The 21678-nt window shown below is 36.1% G+C and overlaps 2 protein-coding genes across 2 annotated transcripts in view; one reads left to right on the forward strand and one right to left on the reverse strand.

Annotated features, from left to right (window-relative positions):
* Nucleotides 1-204: 204 nt before the first annotated feature.
* Nucleotides 205-9799, reverse strand: tsnaxip1 (translin-associated factor X interacting protein 1). The gene is made up of 10 exons (XM_023273572.3): nucleotides 9625-9799; nucleotides 7658-7760; nucleotides 7367-7507; nucleotides 7156-7249; nucleotides 4805-5001; nucleotides 4481-4622; nucleotides 2981-3144; nucleotides 2792-2899; nucleotides 893-1002; nucleotides 205-672 (listed from the first exon to the last, which is right to left on the reverse strand). The coding sequence occupies exons 1-10, from the start codon at nucleotides 9678-9680 to the stop codon at nucleotides 588-590; spliced, it is 1200 nt and encodes a 399-aa protein (XP_023129340.2). The 5' UTR covers nucleotides 9681-9799; the 3' UTR covers nucleotides 205-587.
* Nucleotides 9800-11665: 1866 nt separating this feature from the next.
* Nucleotides 11666-21678, forward strand: part of ranbp10 (RAN binding protein 10) — a 65450-nt gene continuing 55437 nt past the window's right edge. Inside the window, exon 1 of the mRNA XM_055009108.1 lies at nucleotides 11666-12004. Within this exon, the coding sequence (XP_054865083.1) occupies nucleotides 11806-12004 (199 nt within the window). The 5' untranslated portion in view covers nucleotides 11666-11805. The remainder of the gene's footprint in view (nucleotides 12005-21678) is intronic.

Here is a 21678-nt window from a genome sequence, read left to right on the forward strand (position 1 = left end):
TGAATACATTGTGTAAAAGTGTTTTGATCACACAATTCAAACTAAAAAAAATCAAATTATATTCTTTTTTTAATCATTCTGCACTCTTAGATTTGTACTTGTTGGATGCAAACCTGACATCCACACAAGCTGAACTTTTTCCGCTCACAAACAAATTTCTGACTGCAAACTAATTAGATTTTTAGCTGCAAACATTTGTGAAGATTTCCTTTATATTTTTTCCTTTATTCCTTTGCACATGATTTGTGTAAATCTTTATCATTTCTTCTCAACATGTCATGCACAGCTACAGATCTCCTCACAGATTCAAAATCTGAATTTCAAATATCTCAATTCATGAGATTGAAATGTTTTCTTTTAACACAGTTACAGATTTAAATGTAGTTTTCACACATACAGACGAGGTGATACGCAGCTACAACACTCATGACCCTAATTTGTTCCTTTACAAGGCGACCACAGTCTCTAATGTTTAATTCAACATGTTCACCGGCTGCCAGATATGAATCATGCTGTTTGAATTACATCAAGATTCGAGGCCTTTGCTGCTCTGAGCCACACGGTGGAGTCTCTGAGAGTAAATGGCGTCACTGCTGCTGCTGCTGTCTGCTTCGAGTCGAGGCCACATGTTCATCCGTTCCCTCATCTGACCTGGCTTTCCCCAGGCCGTCCCTATATACATACACAAAAGACGCTCATTTCACATAGAAACACAGAAGCAGGCATCTTTATGCTAAAGGTTTGTCTGAACTGAGGCTCTCAGAGTAAAAACTGTCCAACATTGTGCAGATTTCAAAGCCCTCTGAGGTGAATTTTGACTTCAGGCTGTATAAATAAAACTTTCTCGACTAGACTACAGCAGAGTGCTTCTGTGTGAATCTATTTTTATCACCTCGACTCGCCGACAGTATGTGTGCCACTTTCAGGGGCATCGGAGGTGATCGGCTCGACTGGTTGGCTGGACTGAATCTGGCTTTGTCCTTGAAACACACTCTCATCCGTCTGTAAAACAACAAGAAAAAACACTTTAGCATTTTAACAACACGGCTAGTTACTACAAAACATACAAAACTAGCACAAAACAGGTGAAATTACAACACAGACCTGAAAGATAACAAAATAAACGCAAAATCACAACAAAAACATGCAAAACTATGACAAAAAGACATAAAACCACCAAAATAAATGCAAACCTACTACGAAATCTGCACAGAAAGACACAAAGTCCTCACCAAACCCACCATAAAAATATGTAAAATCACCACAAAAACATACAAAACCACCCCAAGAAGATGCCAACAACCACAAAAAGAGGCAAAAAGATATAAAAGCCCCATGAAAAGAAGCAATACCACCACAAAAAGACATAAAACTACCACAAAAATACACAAAACCACAAACAGATGCAAAATAACCACAGACATAAAACCACCAAAGACAGATGCAAAGCAACAAAAAAAAAACCCCAAAATAAACCCAAAAACATGCAAATAACCATAAAAAGATGCAAAATCACCACAAAGAGTAAAACTGCCATAAAAAGACGCTAAATCAACCAAAAAGACATTTAGCCACCACAAAAACATGCAAAACAACCACAAAAAGATGGAAAACCAACGCAAAAGATGAAAAAAAATAGAGACAAAGTAATCACAAAAAGATGTAAAGCACCATAAGAAGATGCAAAACTGCCATAATAAGACGCAAAATCAACATAAAGACATTTAACCATGACAAAAACATGCAAAACCACTACAAAAGACATAAAACCAACAGAAAAACATGCAAAACAACCACAAAAAGAAGCAAATATCCATAAAAAGATGTAAAACCACCAAAATAGATGCAAAATCACTACGAAATGTGCACAGAAAGATTAAAAAAATCTTCACCAAACCCACCATAAAAATATGCAAAATCACAATAAAAACATGCAAAACCACCACAATAACACAATAAAATCACCACAAAAAGAGGCAAAGTAACCACAAAAGACAAAACTAACACAAAAAATGCAAAATCCACACAAAAAGACATAAAACCACCACAAAAAGACACAAACCAACCACAAAAAGAGGCAAAATAATCACAAAAAGATGCAAAACACATACAAAAGGGGTAAAACCACCATAAAAAGATATAAAATAATCCCAAAAAGACATTTAACCACCACAAAAAGATGTAAAACAACCACAAAGAGACAAAATAATCACAAAAACATGTAAAGAAACCATAAAAAGACCTAAAACTGAAAAAGAAGCAAAATAACCAAAAATAGACATAAAACCAACATTAAAAGATGCAAAACAACCTCCAAAACAAGCAAATAACCACAAAAAGATGCATATATATATATATATATATATATATATATATATATATATATATATATATATATATATATATATATATATATATATATATATATATATATATATATATATATATATATATATATATAAATAAAAAATCATAGATGGAGGACTGTAATTGCATGATTTGGGGGTTGATTTTGCATATTTTCATGGTGGGTTTGGTGACGATTTTGTGTGTTACTGTGATATTTCATTATGACATTGCATCGTTTTTGGTGGTTTTCTGTCTTTTTGTGGCAGTTTTGTGTGTTTTTGTTGTGATTTTGCATCTTATTGTTGTCTTTTCATACAATATCATGTCATACATGTATTGATAGTTTTGTCCAATTGATGGTGAAGTATTAATTAATTTATTTATCAGCGTAACATACAGTGATTCCCTCTAATCAGACTCTATATCATATAAAGTAAATCACCTGCACAGCGGTGGAGACGTGATTCCTCACGTTGCTTCTGTTGTGGAGCTCCAGCAGGACGTCAAACTCAGTCTTCAGTTGGTCAAAATCACTCTGCAGCGTCTTCAACTGCAGAGGTAGTAAACAAAAGGCTAAAGCGAAGGAATTCTGCAGATCTGTACATGCACAGCATCTGTTTCTGTGAGTTACCTGCAGCAGAGAATCTTTGTGTTCTCGTTCCAGTTTGTCCCAGTTCCGTCTCGGTACAACATCCCAGTAGTCGGCCTTCATCCTGCTGAGCTCCTCCTGAGTCTTAGTCAGATCTTCCCGACACACTTTGAGAGCGAGTTTCAGCTCCACACGGTCCTTCCATTCTTTAAATGGCACAGCAAAACATATTCATTTTTTCAAAATCACCCCAAAAAGACATTTAGCCATCACAAAAAGAGACAAAATTATCATAAAAATATGTAAAGCCACCATAAAAAGACGTAAAACTGAATTAAAAAGAAGCAAAATAACCAAAAATAGACATAAAACCACCACAAAAAGATGCAAAACTACCAGAAAAACACAGAAAATCACCACAGAAAGTTGCAAAACAGTCACCAGAAGAAGCAAATAATCATATAAAGATGGAAAACTGCCAAAACAGATGCAAAGCAACAACAAAAAGAGGAAAAATAACCACAAAAACACATAAAACCAGCACAGAAAGATGCAAAACCCACACAAAAAGACATAAAACCACCACAAAAAGAGGCAAAATAACTACAAAAAGGATAAAACTAACACAAAAAGATATAAAACCACCACAAAAAGACACTAACCAACTACAAAAAGAGGCAAAACAACCCACAAAAGATGCAAAACCACCATAAAAAGATGCAAAATCATCCCAAAAAGACATTTTTGGGATGACCAAAAATGACCAAAAGACCAAATTATATTTTGGGAATTTGGCTGAGATACTTTCTTTGTCTTTCTATTTACACACATTTTTTGAAAATGAGACTCTTTATTGTCTATGACTTATTCTGAAGAAGCATTTATCATACATTACCTGAAAATAGTTGAAAATGAGTGAAAAATGTCCATAATTAATCAGAAAATTGTCCAAAACAACATGAAATTGTTCAAAAATATTTTTAAAAATTGTTGAATTCACTTGAAAAATGTCCAAAATTACTTGAAATGTGTTCCTTTTTTATGACTTTAGATTGTGACAAAATACTCAGAAATTGTTAAAAATGTCCAAAATTACTCAAATTTATCCAAATGACCTGAAAGTTGTTCACATTTTTGGATGTAAAACTGACCTGGTGTCAGTTTTTACCAGAACTCAGATGTGTTTTTCCTCCTAAAATGTCATGTGTTTATCTGCTGAACTGATGAAGTTCTGAAGCTCAGAAAAATCATTTATACTTATATAAACTGTTAAATAAAACTTACTACAGCCCAAGGTAACGTCGTCAGATTGCTTTTTTTAAACATCTTTTTGTCTGAGCAGCTGTTTTAAACTCAGAAAAATTCAGATCACAAGGTAAAAAACAAGAATTATTCTCATCTGAAACTGGTCATAGGAACTGTTGTTGATTATTTGTTGTCTCAGCTTCTGTTCTTTCAAATATGCCATAATGAATAGAGGTGATTTGATTCATTTTCAGTGAATCATCTGACTGAATAACGATTTAAAAGTGGCATCTCAACCTGAATTTTCATCTGCAGGATGCTGCTTCTTCTCAGAAACTCTCGTCAGGTCATTGAGCTGCCAGATCAGTAACTTCCGGGCATCTCGCTCCTCCCGGTACTGTAGATACTGGCTGGATAGTTCGGCCTGCAGGTGGTCCACCTTCAGAGAAACAGGAAATAAAATCAAAGTCTGACACAAAATATTACCAATCTACAATTAATGGTTTGGATGAGGTACATGAATGGAATTAAATAAGACTTTTGGTGCCCTTAAAAGTCACATGACTTAATAAATGCATGAAAAAAGCAGTGGGAACATTAATTTCCGAGCACGTTATGTACCACCGTCTGCGTGGCCTTTTCTTTCTCCCTCATGACCTCGATGTCCTTCTGCAGTTGCTGCTTCTCGCTTTTCAAAACTCTGATCTCGGCCTGTTCTTCTCCCCATCGAGCCTGAATCTTCCGGTCACATTCCTCCGTCAGCAGCCTCAGATGGGATCGTAGAGGTTCCAGGTCACGGATCTGATCCTGTTGAAGCACTAAAAAGACATAAAACACATGAGAAAGACTCTGGTGTGAAACTGCAGAGCTTAAATAATTATTTTGTAGCCTGAAACAAAAGTAAGTAAGATAATTTCAGAGGTTGTGATTGTCACTTGGCATGATGCTAAACATTATAGATGTTGAAGGTCTTACTGATATCAAATATTCAGACTAATAATGGATATTCACAAAATGATGCTTAAATAAACAAGAAAAGCACTCAGAGAGTGCAGTACTCCACCAAGGCTGCTCAGTCGCATCATTTCTGACAGATGACACCTTTAATAAAAAATGACCTTGCGCTGAGCACAGACGTGTGTTATGCATGTGTACGTTATGTACAGATATGGAATCACATGACCTAAATATGTAGCATGCAGCAGGAATTGATGGGACTCAGAAACACCCCCACAGTTTAATCAGTTGTTCCTTGTATCATTTCTGCCGAATAATTCCTGATAAGTCCACAACGGTCAATTTGTAGTAGAAACAATCATGTGATCGTCAGCAGGCTGCTGTGTTCACTTGTTGTCATGGTTACAGTGACGCCATGCCACTATCTTGCAATGATACAGACATTTTTAACAAATCCATGGATCCAGACTATAAGCTGCATCACTGCCAAAATCTAATCACTTAGTCATTGTGTCGTTTATGACTTTCCCTGAAAGTCCGTAAGTCCGTGTTTTAGTAATGTTGCTGACAGACAGACAGACAGACAGACAGACAGACAGACAAACATATGCTGATCGTCACATTACTCCGCCACATTCCTTGGCGGAGTAATTAAAAAAAACAGCAACGATTTTCTAAGAAATGTACACTCAGTCAACTTCAGATTATTCTCAAAAAGAGCCACACAGACCGTTTAGTTTCCAGTTTTAAAGCAGAATTAAACTAATAATTTAAATTCAGTTTTATTTATACAGCACCAAATCCTGACTTGTCATCTCAGGGCACTTTCCACAGCAACTTCAACATCCAACAGTTCTCCCAGCACTTGGCTACAGTAACAAAAAACTTCCTTTAGATAAAAAATAAATAAACAAATACATAAATAATCAATTTACACAATTTATCAGGACAAGAAATTGTAAACACGGGCAGAATTACAAATATTCAGCTTCCAACGGTCCTTGAACTAATCGCATATGCCTTATGGATTTGTCAGGAAAAACTACCAAATGTAAACTATCCATCCATCCATCCATCCATCCATCCATCCATCCATCCATCCATTATCTATACACGGCTTAATTGTCATTTGAGTTGCAAACCAGGGATCTTCTAGCTGCAAAGAAGAACAAACACCAAGCCATTGTACAGCCCCCAAATATAAACTATTACAGCCAAAAATAAACCATTTGTCACAAACAGAATCAGTAAAAAACTAACTAATTCTGAGCCATTAGTGACTCAAGTGCAACCAACAGCCACCTGACAAAATTTTGGAACTTTTTGCCTAAACTGCAGGTAGTGTTCACAAAGAACAGATAGGAAACAAGAACAAAATGTTTGCAGTATATAAAGCTGCAAAAAGGATTTTTGACTTCTCTCTACCTACTGCTAGTCGTGATTGTGCTGTTTCCATAGAGGTGCAGTGAAAATGAGCCCATAGTGAGTAAAAACGTGACAGCAGCAAAAACACCCAGAAACTGCTTGGAGTTTTAATCTCCAAACTTCTGTTAGTCAAAATGTGAATAATTCCTTTAAGCCAGGTGAGTCATGAAGACATCTGTGTTCATAAGCTCATCTGTTTAGGGTAAAATTACAGTTTAACCAAACGTTACTGTCTAGATACATTCTGAGACATTTTTTAAAAATCTGTGGTGTGTCAAAGATGCTCTGACATTATATTTGGCACTGCTGCCTATTTATTTCCATTTCACTCCCTTAATTAACCTCTTAACCCTAATTTACTCTGGATGGAAAGCGACAAACATACAAGCTCTTTCCTTGTAGAACTGCAATCTAAAAACATCCCTTCATGCCATTTCTGATCTACTTAAAGTCTGTTAAATTTTGTAAAATATGTTATTTTTGACAAAGGTTTATTTGTTTTCCTTTCTTTTATTGCACCATTAAGTTGTACTAGTGTGTATCTAAAGAAATGAACACAATCCAGTCAGTTGAATTATAGATTTACTGACCTAACATGTTGTCATATTCCTTTTTGATGGCAGACAGAAGGGGTTGGTAAGTTTTGAACGCTTGGATGAAACAACCGAAGACGTTGCGGTAAACCTGCATCCAAAACAGAACAAAAAATGTACTGTAAGAACTCAACATCTTATGAAAAAATCTATCTACGGTATGGGGATTTTGCTCGTAAACAATAATATTATAAACAAAATTGTTCACCTGCAGTTTTAGTTCCTGAAATTTTGGCTCGCTCGGGCTGATATTATGCAGCTCCTTGTTCAGAAAGGCCTCCAGCTGCACCAGGAGTTGAGGTTTTCTGTCCGCACCTGCATAAATATAGCTGCTCCCTGTCCAGCACAGCTACAGGATTTATCACACACACAAGACAATGCAAGAAGGATTTTACTGTCAGACTGTTCTGATATCTTAAATCAACTTTATAGCATTTAAAATACTGGAGATATCAGTAAAGTAGCGTAAACTTGCCATAGGTGAAGTTTCTTTGCTTACTTTTCTCGTAGCAGAGGTCTGGACAGAAATAGAACTTTGTCCTTCTCGTCCTTCCTCTGATGTCTGGACTGTGTCACTTTGCAGATTATTGTCATATGTAAGTCTAAAATAAAAAAATAAGTCAAGCCACTTTTTTTATAGAGCACTTTTAAAACATTAGCCATTGAGCTGAAGTATTTTCTTTTTAGCTCAGGAAATTATCTGATGAATTTAATCTATTAATTAAGGTTAAGACCCGACAATATTATTAATATGCAAGTTTACCTGATTAAGTTAAATTTTAAGGCTAACAACTTACAGCATTATATACTCTAAGAGAATACCTGAAGAATTTAATGATGACTATAAATAAAAATGATAAAACATTAAAGTGACAAAACTAGGTTGTGATAAACACTGTGGTTGCTTTTATTTTATACAGTATTATTTATTATGTGAATTTACCTGAGTAGATATAAAGATTACAGTTAAAACCTTATGATATTATATAAAACACACTTTTATATAAACTATGGTAAAATACAAACTTGTATGACAAAATTAAATATTAAGGCTAAAAACTTTCCATATTATTGATTATGCAATTTTCCACTTCAGATAATTTCAGAAATTCAGATAATTTCATTATTAAATAGTTGAGATTAAAAACTTACATTATTATATATTCTAACAAAAAAATGACTGATTTTAAAAAAATTAAAGATCCTACAAAATATACAAGGAAATAATGTCAAACTAACAAAGCTAGTTGATGTTAAACGTCGTAGGTTTTTCAAAACAGTGTCGTTAATTGTAAATTTGTCTGAGTCATTTAAATACTACAGTAGGAAACATACAAAATTATATAAAATACACTTTCATATAAAGTGTGGTAAAATACAAATGTATCTGACTGAATTAAATATTATGACTAAGACCATATCATAATATTAATTCTGCAAATTTATATGACTAATTTAAATAATTGGCTTAAGACTTTACAATATTATATATAATACAAAAAATCTGACTTCCTTAATTGTTAAGAACTCATATTATTATATATTCCAACAAAAAACTGACTAAAAAATTAATTGAGAACCTACAGAATATACAAGGAAAAATATCAAAGTAACAAAGCTAGTTTGCATTAAACATTGTATTTTAAAAAAATGAACAGTGTCATTAATTATGTGAATTTGCCTGAGTAATTTACATATATACAATATTATATAAAATACACTTTTATATAAAGTGTAGTAAAATACAAACTTGACTGAATTAAATATTATGGCAAAGACCTTACAATGATATTAAATATGCAAATTTATACAACAATTTAAAATACTTGGCTTAAGACTCTACAATATTATATATAATACAAACAAATCTGACTACCTTAATTATTGAGAACTTACATCATTATATATTCTAACAAAAACCTTAATTTAAAAAAAAGAGTTACAAACCCACAAAAAATACAAGGAAAAATATATTTAAAAATACTACAGTAAAAAACATTAAATATTATATAAAACACATTTTTATATAAAGCATGGTAAAATACTTTTTTTTCTGAATAAATTAATAATATGATTAAGCACCTACAACGTTATTAAGAATACTTACCTGACTAATAAACAATAAATCAATACTGTTGAAACCTATACATGAAAATAACACTAAAGTAACAAAGCTAGGGTGTGTTAAACATTAAAACAACAGTCAAAACTCTACAATATTATATATAATACAAACTAACCTGACTTAAATGTGCATGTAAATAAGGTTGGGAACTTGCAGTATTATATACACGTACAAAATACTTATTTGAAAATTAGAAGAAAAATAGAACAAAGCAAGAACCCTACAAACGTATACGTGGAAATAATATCAAAATTCCAACGCTAGCTTGTATTAAATGCTGTAGTTATTTCTGTATTTGACTGATACTATTTTCGGTGTATGCACATTATTTTCTTACTTGCCTTTGTTTTTGTGACGGAGTTAAAGGTGGAAACTTTACATCTTTGTGTGGCGACATCTCCAGCAGATATACGAAGTCTAAATAGTAACATAATAAGCTCAAACTCTTTTTAAATCTCTGTGTTTTCTCCGTTTAGCTAAAGTTTAGCTTCACAAGACACAGCCTTGTAGCAGCGTTTCCATGGCAACCAGGACAAACTGCGCAGAAGGACCCCCACGTAGTAGTCCGCGGCGCGCCTGACTATATTTACTAGCGCCAGTAACAAATACATGGTAACTTAATCTGCATATAACACACGAACACTGCAGTAAAAACAAAATAATATAATAAATAATACAATTATTGTGACTTCATGAATTTTACAAACATTTCATTTTGGTTCTGGAAATATTATTGCTATTATCGATATCAATTAATTGCCATCAAACTGACAGACATTCTTAAGTTAAAGATTTAATTATATGTCTTTAAGTTTAATGACTGAAAACTACATTTCCTAAGTACTTGTATTTATAATGTTGTAGGACCTTGACCTGAATTTTTACATTGGTGTGGTGATTGTTTGATTATGTAACATTAGAGGTTCTTAACCCTATAAACATTTAAGTTCATCATATTAATAAATATCATATGTATTGTTATACAGCCTTAATATATAGCACAAAATAATTTTTTTTTTGGTATTACATATAGTATTGAATATTGCAAAGTCTAAACTCTAATATTGAGTCATATTATTAATATTGTATAATGTTTGTATAATGTACATTTTACACAATTACAAATATTCTAGATTTATAACCTATAGTTTAAAATGTGCTATATATTGTGAATACCTATGATTTGACTGTGTTTCACTAAATAACAGCCATGCGGCAAACCTAAACTAAAAAAAAGTATATTATTATTTTTTGACCTTTGTAAAAAGGTTTGGTAATTTGTTGTCATTTTACAGTTTGTGCAACCGTTTAGTCTTAATTCAATTGTTAGGACTTGTGAGTCTCTTTAAACACTCCCTACAATTTCATTAACTATGCATATTTACCAGGCTTATTTGAGTATTAAGATTACATTGTATTAAATGCAGACTAACCTGGCTAACTTAAATGTCCATCCATCCATTATCTATACACCGCTTAATCCTCATTAGGGTGGCGGGGGGCTGGAGTCTATCCCAACTGACTTAGGGTGAAGGCAGGGGACACCCTAGACAGGTCATCAGTCTATCACAGGGCCGCACTTAGAGACAAACAAGCACACTCACATTCAAACCTATGGACAGTTTAGAATTACCAAATAACCTCAGCATGTTTTTGGTTTGGTGGAGGAAGCCAGAGTACCCAGAGAAAACACATGCATGCACAGGGAGAACATGCAAACTCCATGCAGAAAAATCCCAGGCTAGGACGCGAAACGAGTATTTTGTAGCTGCAAGGCAACAGTACTAACCACCGACTTAAATGTGTAATATATAAACTACTGCATTTTGTCTCAAAGCACTTTGTAAACTAGTATTTGTGAAAGTTTTATCCTGTTCATAGATCGTCTGTAATATGTGCAATATGGCTGAAGCTATTTTTCTGTCTTTATATAGTACTTATTGTCAAACTAACTTTTCATGAGTCCTGTAAGTTTCAGTTACCAAGATAAATTGCTTGTGTGTGTGAGCTCACTTGGCAATAAAGCTTTTTCAGATTACACACTGCAAATAATGTTTTACTTGAAATTAAAAAATGTAATATATTTACATAAAGTAAAAAAACAAACTGTATGATATTCTGAACATAGACTGTATAACATATTTATTATACAGTGTATGTTTCTGAATAACGTCAACCAGTTTGTGACTATAAAACTACATTACCCAGCAGCCTCTGTCAGTAGGAAGCCCTGAGACAGTGTAACAGTAGAGGAGCCGTGTAGTCATTTAGGGACGTATTTGCATAACGGCTAGCGTGCGGCCGAACTACGCTACCCAGAGTGCACCGCGGCAGCCTTACAGTACACTCCGCTGCTTATCCGGGGATGTCACACCGCTGCTATTTTCTCCCCTCAGTCCCTCTCACTCTCAGCCTACAAGCTCCAGCGGACTGACGCGGGGCTCTGGAGAGACACAGACGAACAATAAGACACACACAAAAACAAAAAAACAAGAGGCCCAAAAACAAAAAAAGAAAGGAAAATGGCAGAGCTCGGAGCGGGAAGCCTGCCGTTAGGGGATCCTGCCTTTAACTACCAGGAGCAGGAGCTGAGCGAGCGGCTGAAGCGGCTCTACCCGGCTGTAAACGAGGAAGAGACCCCTTTACCCCGGTCCTGGAGCCCCAAGGATAAATACAGCTACATTGGGCTGTCACAGAACAACCTGCGGGTCCATTACAAAGGTTAGACAGCCGGCTCATCCCTCATGTAGCTCTGATGTGTTGTTGCGGAGGGGGTCTCTGTCTCATACACACTTACATACACACAGTACTGCGATTACTGCGAGTGTGTGTTGCTGTGCGTGTGTGTGTGCAGCAGTCCTGGTAAATCTAGTCTGAGCTGCCTCTCCTGTCCTATAACCTTGCTTTGTTTCAGCACAGGAATGCCCACAGAGTGAACTCGCTAACCTCGCTCTTATTACCACCACACTGAAATCCACCCTTTAGTTTCCTTTTTTAGCTCTTGTTTTGTTTATTTACGGCGTTTTGTGTGATTGTTTGTTTGCTGACGTCCCCCCCGTTCACAGTTCGCACTGGAAGGGGGACACAGGCAGCAGCGACGCTAAGCTAACTAATGGTATTTAACCAACGGCTGCTAGCTAGCCAGCTAACAGAATGCTAGCTTAAATACCACCAACAGCTAGCGAAAAGAAAACAGCAGCTAGCAGTGCGGCTAACTAGCTAACGTTAGCTACAAAAAAACCCAGCAGGCTACAAGATGGACACCGGCCAAACTTGTTAAGCTTTTACAACGCAGTCTCGAGTGTCATGTTATAATTATGTAGTTTTTCCACCACATATAAGGCAGCAAAAATAATAATATATTTAAAAATAATAATAATAATAATAATAATAATAATAATAATAATGGCTTTGTTGGTGATTTCTCGCGTGATTTCAGGCTCAAGTCTTTTCCAGAAATCATTTTTCCAGCCCTGGAAACAACCGGTCCAACTCCATTCAGATCTGTGTTGAACAACAGCCTCAGGTCCAGCTGCTGTGAGACTAAAGGAGGCCTCTGCGCATTGCATTAGGCCAAATGTACCGATCTTGTTATAAATCTGGTGTATCGACAGACTCTGGCAGGGTAACAATAACAGCACGGTGCAGACAGTCCCTTATTCGGCCGGATAAAAGCTGTCAGCGGGGCTTTTAGCCATCCGATTATATCCACCTCCTAAATAAAAACAAGGGGACGTCTATGTGGAGACCTGATATTTTCCATCAGGCAACACGTCAGGGCAGCCCACCTCCTCTCCAGCAGCAGCTGGGAGGCCAGTGGTGAATCTGAGGCTGTGAAGAATCTCCATAAATGCATCTGCAGGGTCACTTTGGGCTGTTTACATCAGAGCAGAGGATGGGAGGATACAGGCCGGCTGCATTTTGAACGGCTTATTTGGCAAGTATGTAGTGGTGATGGCAGCAAGGCCGGATATACAGCTGAGAAATGTTGTCACTAAAATATTTCATTACATATCCATAATTATGATAATTTTTAATGACCTATTTTTGGTAAACACCTGGAGGCTAAAAGTTTTGATTTGAATTTAGCCACTTTAACCGACCTATCGATGCACACAGGTAGGAGATTCAATGCAAAAATAACAATAAAAAAAAACATAGATTTACATACAAGAGTGCTTCAAAAAGTTCCCAGCCTCACCTGGAAACGAGGAGCATAACTTCCATTTTGGGGCTTAACTGGATACTATAAAGCCTCATACTGTATATACTGTTCACAAAAACTCAAATATTTATACTTTCTTGCAATTAAAGAAAAAAAGAAGAGGCTCCACAGGTGGCAGAAGCAGCCAAATATGGCTTTGAGCTGTTTTTTTATGCACCTTAATCACCGGACCTATCATTTCTGTCTCTTATCTTATTTTCCAAACTGCGTGGTCGCCATTTTTAGAGTCATAATGAAATCATCCATGCTGTTGAGGAGAATCTAGAGGCTCAAGATGAGACCATGTTGTGCTGCGAAGAGATAGAAAAGCTTGAACATCAGTGGACTAAGTGCACTGAAGTTAAATAACCTACTTCCTGTGATGTTTTCTGGTGAGGCTGAGAACTTTTTGAAGTACCCTCCCACATAAATAGGGATAAAGGAATCATCTTACCTTGATTAAATGCTTCGTATCGTGATCAAATAATTCAAAAGTTTGGAGTCACTTAAAAATGTCTTTATTTTTGAAAGACAGTCATTTTTTTCAATGAAGATAACATTAAATGAATCAGAAATCCAGTCTAGACATAGTTAATGTGGTAAATGATTATTCTAGCTGGAAACGGCTGATTTTTAATGGAATATCTCCATAGGGGTACAGAGGAACATTTCCAGCAACCATCACTCCTGTGTTCTGATGCTACATTGTGTTAGCTAATGGTGCTGAAAGGCTAAATGATGATAATACAACCATTGTGCAATTATGTTAGCACAAGAGTTAAAGTGTGAATTTTCCTGAAAAGCATGAAATTGCCTGGGTGACCCCAAACTTTTGAACGGTAGTATACATACTGTTCACAAAAACTCAAATATTTATGATAATATCTTGTAACTAAAGAAAATAGGAGATGCTGCTGTTGCTCCACAGGTGGCTGAAGCAGCCAAATGTGGCTTTGAACTGTTATGTTATGTACCTCAATCACCCGACTTACAATGTCTGATTTCCAAACTGTGGGGTCGCCATTTTTAGAGTCATAATGGAGTCACAGATGCTGTTGAGGAAAATCTAGAGGCTCAAGATGTGATCGGTGGACCAAGTACATTTGAAGTTAAATAATGCAAGAAAATCTTTCTCCTTTGACGTTTTCTGGTGGGGCCAAGAACTGTGTGAAGTACTTTCACATATAAATAGGGATAAAGGAATCATCTTACCTTGATTAAATAAGTGTATCGTGTGTCAGCTTGGCTCTGGTGCAACCATGACAAAGCTGTTGTACCACGCTGAGGTTAATGCTCAGAGTGGATGGTCTGGATTGGGTGTCACCATTTGTGGATCCTGCACTAGCCTCCACATGCACGGAGGTGGTGGGGAACACATGGTAGTGGGTGTTTTTTTGACCGTGAATTCCGTCTTATAAGGGCAACTGCTGCAGCCTCCACCAGGGGAAGTCTGGAGAAGAAAGGCCCAGATGGACGCCAAGTATTACCTCTTGGAAAAGCAGTAATAAAGAGTGAAGCGGCTCCAATATCAAGAGATATGATTGGCTGTTTCTGAAGTCCAGAGGGACCAGGCTTCAGGTTTATTGTGCAGTTGTGGCTCTGTGGTTCAGGCTTTAAGCTGCTGATCAGAAGGTCAGAGAACCCCGGTGCTGCCATTGTTGGGCCCTTGAGCAACCCGGGGGCAGCCTTGTCATGGGCGACCCTGCGCTTTGACCCCAACTGGGACATACGAAAGATGAATTTTGCAGTGCAGTAACGTATTTGTGACAAATAAAGGCGGCTTCTTCTTCTATTTCTAACGATTCAGCCAACTTTGTGTTTTCGTTGTGTGCTTTCACGGCGGTTTGTGACATTTTATTGAACAGATTTCTTGTTGGTATTGATGAAGTGTCTGTCGCCGGGACATATGGTTTTATGTCCAGGCCTCGGTGGTAGGGCTGCACAATATTGGAATGTGATATATATTGCGAAATGACTTCAGTAACTCTATTTGGAAAGAGTTAATGAGTCTAGAATGATTGTGGTGATTTTGCAGAGAAGGTCATCTACATAGAAAATATGAAACTTTTTTTAAAAAGTTGAAATGTCACTTTTTGCTGGAAACCTTCTTGTATGAAGGCAAAGACATCTGAAATAATGTTTTTGGGTTTGGATTCCATACAGATCTGACTTTGTGCTGGCTTTGTGGTGCTGATTTATATGGTGAAGGAAATCTTGTTAAGTTATCTCATGTGATGGTGACAATTTTAGACACTGCTGACAGAGAACTGATTGTTGGTTGTCATCTTTTCTGTGGCCAAAATATTCCCATACAACCACTACGACTAGGTCTGCATGATTATGGCTAAAATGACAATCAGAATTATTTAGATCAATATGGAGGCCGCAATTATTTATCACAATTATTCACTCCAATATATTTTATTTGCTTTCTCATATTTAAATAGAGTGCTTCTTTTACTTCAGTGTTATGCTACATTCCCGCTAATGTACATATTTTTGCTTCAAAATGAGTCTAAAAAATAATCTTCATATGAATTCGGGGCATCTCTGAGAAACAAAATATTAATAAAATTGCACCCAAAACACCTCACTTGCTTATCAGTAGATGCTACAATTTACAGAAATTCCTTAAATGCCTCACATGCAGGCTACAGTAGAAGCTAGCTAGTTAGCTGTGCACAGAGAAGCCTCTAGTCTCCACACAGTTACTGCAGCTCAGACAGATATGGGACCAAATAATGCTTTTTAAAAAGAATGAAATAAGGCACTCTAATGTCAGATTTGCTCAAGTTGAAGTGATTTTATCTATATCGGATGTTTTCCATCAACGTCAATATAGCAGCTGGTTATTTTTACTTACTTGTAGGAAGACAAATTGTTGCCTTTTAGTGTTTCTGTCCTCTTCTGAACTCACTTTGCAGTGCACATGGATGCATGCATGTTAACAAACTCTTGTGTCTATTAACTAAAGTTAAAACACTTGGTGCTGTTTTTGTTCCCGTGTTATGCTGCATTCCCGCAAATGTACACGTTTTGCTTCAAAATAAGTCTAAAAATAATCTTAATTTGAATTCTGAACGTCTCAGAGAAACAAAATATAAGTAAAATTGTACCCAAAACACCTAACTTGCTGAATATCTGCTTTTCAATAGATAGTGCAATTTACAGATGTTCCCTAAATGCCTCACATGCAGGCTACAGTAGAAGCTAGCTAGTTAGCTGTGCACAGAGAAGCCTCTAGTCTCCACTCAGTTACTGCAGCTCAGACAGATGTGAGAGAAAGTATTGCTTTTTGGAAAAAGTGAAATACGGTGTTCTAATGTTGGATTTACTCAAGTTGAAGTGATTTTATCAATGTTGGATCTTTTCCATTAACATCAATATTGTAGCTGGTTATTTTCACTTACTTGTAGGAAACCAAATTGTTGTCTTAGTGTTTCTGTTCTCTTCTTAACTCATTTTACTGTGCACACATGGAGCCTGTATGTCAACAAACTGTTGTGTCTATTAAGTAAACTTAAAAAAACCTTGTTATATGCAAGAAACCTTAAATCATGGTGATTTATGTACTATCAGTCAGACTGTTCTTGTAGATTAGTCATGGAAAATGCAGCAAAAGCAGCAAACATGTGTTGGAGTTTATGTGTCTTACTTCACATCACATTTCCTTCTATGTGACTGTTGTGCAAATCGCAAGGTCAGTGCTGGTTTGTTGTATCATGCAGCCCTAAATGGTGGTCCTACAGTTTGTAAAATGTGGGGAACGTTATTTGTTTAAGTCAACACTCTCGGGCAGAGAGCCAGACACAACCCACAGATCATTTACTGCATAATTGATCAGGTTCCCGCTGATGAACGGTGGTTAAATTGAGTTTAAGCCATCATTCAATTTATCTGTGGCGTAGATGCATGCAGTGAATCGCTTTTTATGAATGCTGATTTTTGTTAATGGCACGATAGAGCTGTGGCGGAGGTGGTTTCACATTGCCTTCCATTGTAATCTGTGTTTTTTAAGGATCATCGTATCGTGCCTAGATTTACTCTCGTCACAGCTGTGGCGTTGGCACACAGCGATTTACGGCTAAAGATAAGTCATGCCATTTCATGTTGAGGTTATGTAGGACATTGAGTCTTTATGTCTGTGAAAAGTGCACAGATTAAGTGACACTGCACAATTGTTCAGGGATGACATATATAAATAGACCTATTCTGGATATTTTCTCTCCTCCTGGTTGTTCCAGCTTCTGCTCTGTTCCCTCACCCTTGTGGTTTGGATGCTATTTTGACCAGTGTGCCAATTTTCTTCTGTTCAAGGCCGCACAGTGTCTACCTTGGCCTGATGTGCACCGACACAGATTCATTTACTCGGTATCGGAAAAGAAACAGATACACCCAAACATACCCTGTAACACAAATGAAACAAATGTAATGACTTAGCACATGAATACTGCAAGAGGATGACGTTGTTTTTGCAAAAAAACTGGATGTCTCTGCTTTATTTGGATGCAAAGATGATTCAGTTGTTAATTTATAAATAGCAAGAACGGTGCTAGACAGATAGAGCCACGTATATATTGAGACTAACCACAGTGTAGCGTTATTTTTAAAGTATTACTATTATTAAGATAGCTGCACCCACAAGGATGACTAAGCTGTTAGGGACTTATAATTAGAAAAACTTGAAATACAAATCGATTTTTTGGGAATTTATACTATGTTTTGCGATAAACATGCTGTAAATCTAAAACCACAACATAGTCATAATTCATGTCTGTGTTAGAGCTGCATGGATTAATTGATTAGTTAGCTATTAAAATAATTTGCAACTATTTTGAGAACCAATTAATCGCAGCAGAAAAATAAATATTCTCCGATACCAGTTTCATAACTTTGAACATTTTCTGTATTTTTTTACTTTTGACTGTAAACTTGAGTATTTTTGTGCATATTTCAAAAAAAAAAAAAATTTTAAGACACTCCGAGAACCAGTGATTGCAATTTGTATCAATTTTGTCATATTTTATGGACCAAACAACTGATTGATTAATTGAGAAAATAGCCAAGAATGAAAATAATCCTCAGATCAGTGTAGTAAAGATTAATGTGAATACCACTCAACAAAATGGAAAAAAATCACTTTCAAATGACATCTTTGACACTTTAAATGTCTCATTAATCTGTGAGTGTTCGAGTATGTAGTTCAAATAGTTTTGCTGAATGGCTATAAATGGACTGAAGTGACATTAAATCAATAACAGCGTTCAGGGTTTTCTTGCTCAGGATTGGCCTTTGGGTAGTGACTGCACATATTAGCCTGCATGATCGGTTCTCATTCAGAAATGGCAACGAGTCTGTGTTACTTTATGTGACAGAACCCTGTGCAGATTAGTGTCATTTCTGACCAAAAATGTCTGTTATTTTTCATTTTATTGCTTAGCCTCGCGGATACAACACACAATTAAAATGATACCATCTAAGTTAGCCTGTTGTCCCTGGGCCTGTTGCTTCAGCAAATTAAATTTATCTAAATTAACAAAAACAAATCAAATACTGAATTGCTATTTTCCTGTCATTTTGTTGCTGGTGATTTATGTGGCACCAGAAATTCCTCTATGCAGGAAAAACTTCTTTGCTAAGAATTAGGTGAGAAAAACACACATATTCAGGAACAAAACTGATATGAAGCTAACACCAGGTTTGTTTTGTTTATATGTAGACAGGAACAGCTAGTCAGCAATTATAGCTGCACATAATGATTATTTTCAGTGTTGACAAAATTATCAAGTATTGTCTTGATTAATAAATTAGTTTTTTGGTCACTAAAATGTCAGAAAATGTAGATGAATGTTTCCCAAAACTCAAGATGACATCTTCAGATTTTTGTTTGTCAACAACCAAAAGAGATTCAGTTAATTGTATTAGACTAATATAGAAACCAAAAATATTCACATTGAAGAAGCTGAAATTGGAGGATTAGTATCAATTTTCCTAAATAAAATGACTCGGACTGATTAATTCGATATCAGCTCTACAGTTTATCCAACTGTAAATAAATTTTTTGCATCAGGTAAGTTATCACTCACTAACTGTTATTTAAAACTAATGATCTTTACAGTATCTGTTGGACTGTTTCTGAGGAAACACACACACTAGCTAACGTTATTAGCACTGTACACCTCTTCACTAACAATAAACACACAAACAGTCCAGAGGCAACATTAACTAACCTCCACCTGCACTGTTGAGCCATGTGATGATATTAGAACAGGCAGATAGAAACAACTTGTAGCGGTCTGTGTTACGGCAGATAGCTGGTGGCTGCAGTGGCTACATCGCTTCCTGCTGCTGCTTTTTAACAACACTATCGCCTACGAGCATCCACATAGAACTTCTCCTTACAGTAGCTCCCCAAACCTCAAGACACTGATGTTGTTTTTCAGAGCTTCTGGATTTGATACAAAGCAAATAGTGACGATATTCGGTTTATAGTAGTCTTGTTTGTCTAGTAATGCAGCTGTGCAAGTGTGAAAAGTTTTATGTGTGTTTTAGGATCCTTTTTTATCAACCTTCGGCTATGTTCACCTGAGTTTTATCAGAGCTTCTGGATATACTACAAAACAAACGCTGACGTTATTCTGTTTATAGTATTGTTGTTTGCAGAGGCATGCGGCTGTGCAAGTGTGAAAAGTTTTATGTGTGTTTTAAGATCCTTTAATCCAGGGGTGTCAAACATGCGGCCCGCGGGCCAAGACTGGCCCTCCAGAGGGTCCAATCCGGCCCGCGGGGTGACTTTGTAAAGTGTAAAAAGTTACCGAGAAGACATTAACTGCTAGTTGTGAATCTGTGAAACTGTAAATTTAAAGTAATTCCTTGAACATGACAAGTTTTTTTGATCATATAGTAAAATACTAGATTGCTCATTGTTCTTTTGTTGTTTTGTGTCTAATTTTTGTAATATTTTGTCTTGTTTTTGACATTTTCTTGTTTTTTGTCTGATTTGTCATTTGTGTTTCGCTTTATTTGTTATGTGTATCGTTTTTGTTTCTATGTTTATTTTGTCTCGCTTGTGTTGTTTGTCTATTTTTTTGTCATATTGTTTCTCACTCTTGTCATGTTTTGTCTCGTTTGTGCCATTTGTGTCATTTTTTGTCTCGTTTTTGTCATTTGTCAATTTTTTTGTTGCTTTGTAACTTTTATGTCTAATTTTTTGCCTCTTTTTTGTTTTGTTTCGTGTCGTTTCGTTGTCGCTTTTTTTGTCATTTTGTTTCTCATTTGTCATTTTGTGTCTAGTTTTTGTGAAGTTGTCTCATTTTTGTAATATTTTGTCTTGTTTTTGTTATTTTCTTGTCTTTTTTTGTCTGATTGTAATGTGTAAATGATAAACTGAGGCATAATGTTGTTGAAATTGAATTTATTTTTCTTAAGAAATTTCAGGTTATTCATAATATTTTGTAAAATGATAATTCCTTAAATGTGAACATTTATGCACTGAAACAAAGGAAAGATTTGGAGTTGTGGTTATTTAAACATTATTATGCTCTGATTTTACTGGTCTGGCCCAGTTGAGATCAAATTGGGCTGAATGTGGCCCCTGAACTAAAATAAGTTTGACACCCCTGCTTTAATCCATCAGTTTTTTTGTTCTGGGCTGAAAATTCTGCTTTTTTTGAACCCTTAGAGCTCTAATAGACCCACTGTTTTCTACCTGCCCAGCACCAAACAGCTAACTGATCAAGTTAGTAACTAGTTAGTAAGAATTTAGCACCAAAACCAAGCTAAAACTGGTAAAAATGATCCAGAAGAGAGCGAATATTGGACTTAAAATCATTACGTGGCTGGAGACATGATTTAAAAAATTGGAGATTCTTTATTTGACATCACTGCTTTCTAACTTGTGGTAGGAGTTCATTCCAAATCCATTTCCATGAGGTTTTAACCCTCATCTCAGCCACTTTGAAGTCGGTGACAAACCGGCCTCAGGTGATGTAAATCACAGCCTGGCAACGCTAACAGAACTTCATCATCTGCAAAAAACCTGACACGCAATCCTGAGGTCACCAAAGAGGACTGGACATCCTCCAGTCCTTGGCCGTGCCTTCGAATTCTGTCCTTGGAAATCACAAACAAGAATAGATGACGAAGCACAACCTCCATCATCCATTGAAGAAGTCTGACAAAGTGCCAGGGA

This window comes from Amphiprion ocellaris, chromosome 3, assembly GCF_022539595.1.
Source record: "Amphiprion ocellaris isolate individual 3 ecotype Okinawa chromosome 3, ASM2253959v1, whole genome shotgun sequence".
Classification (NCBI taxonomy): Eukaryota; Metazoa; Chordata; class Actinopteri; family Pomacentridae; genus Amphiprion; species Amphiprion ocellaris.

Coding starts and splice junctions, on each gene's coding strand:
- tsnaxip1 (XM_023273572.3), bottom strand. CDS start 9,680: ATGTCGCCACACAAAGATGTAAAGTTTCCACCTTTAACTCCGTCACAA. Junction 7,508..7,657: donor AGACCTCTGCTACGAGAAAA/GTAAGCAAAGAA, acceptor TAAATCCTGTAG/CTGTGCTGGACAGGGAGCAG. Junction 1,003..2,791: donor ACGTCTCCACCGCTGTGCAG/GTGATTTACTTT, acceptor GTTGTTTTACAG/ACGGATGAGAGTGTGTTTCA.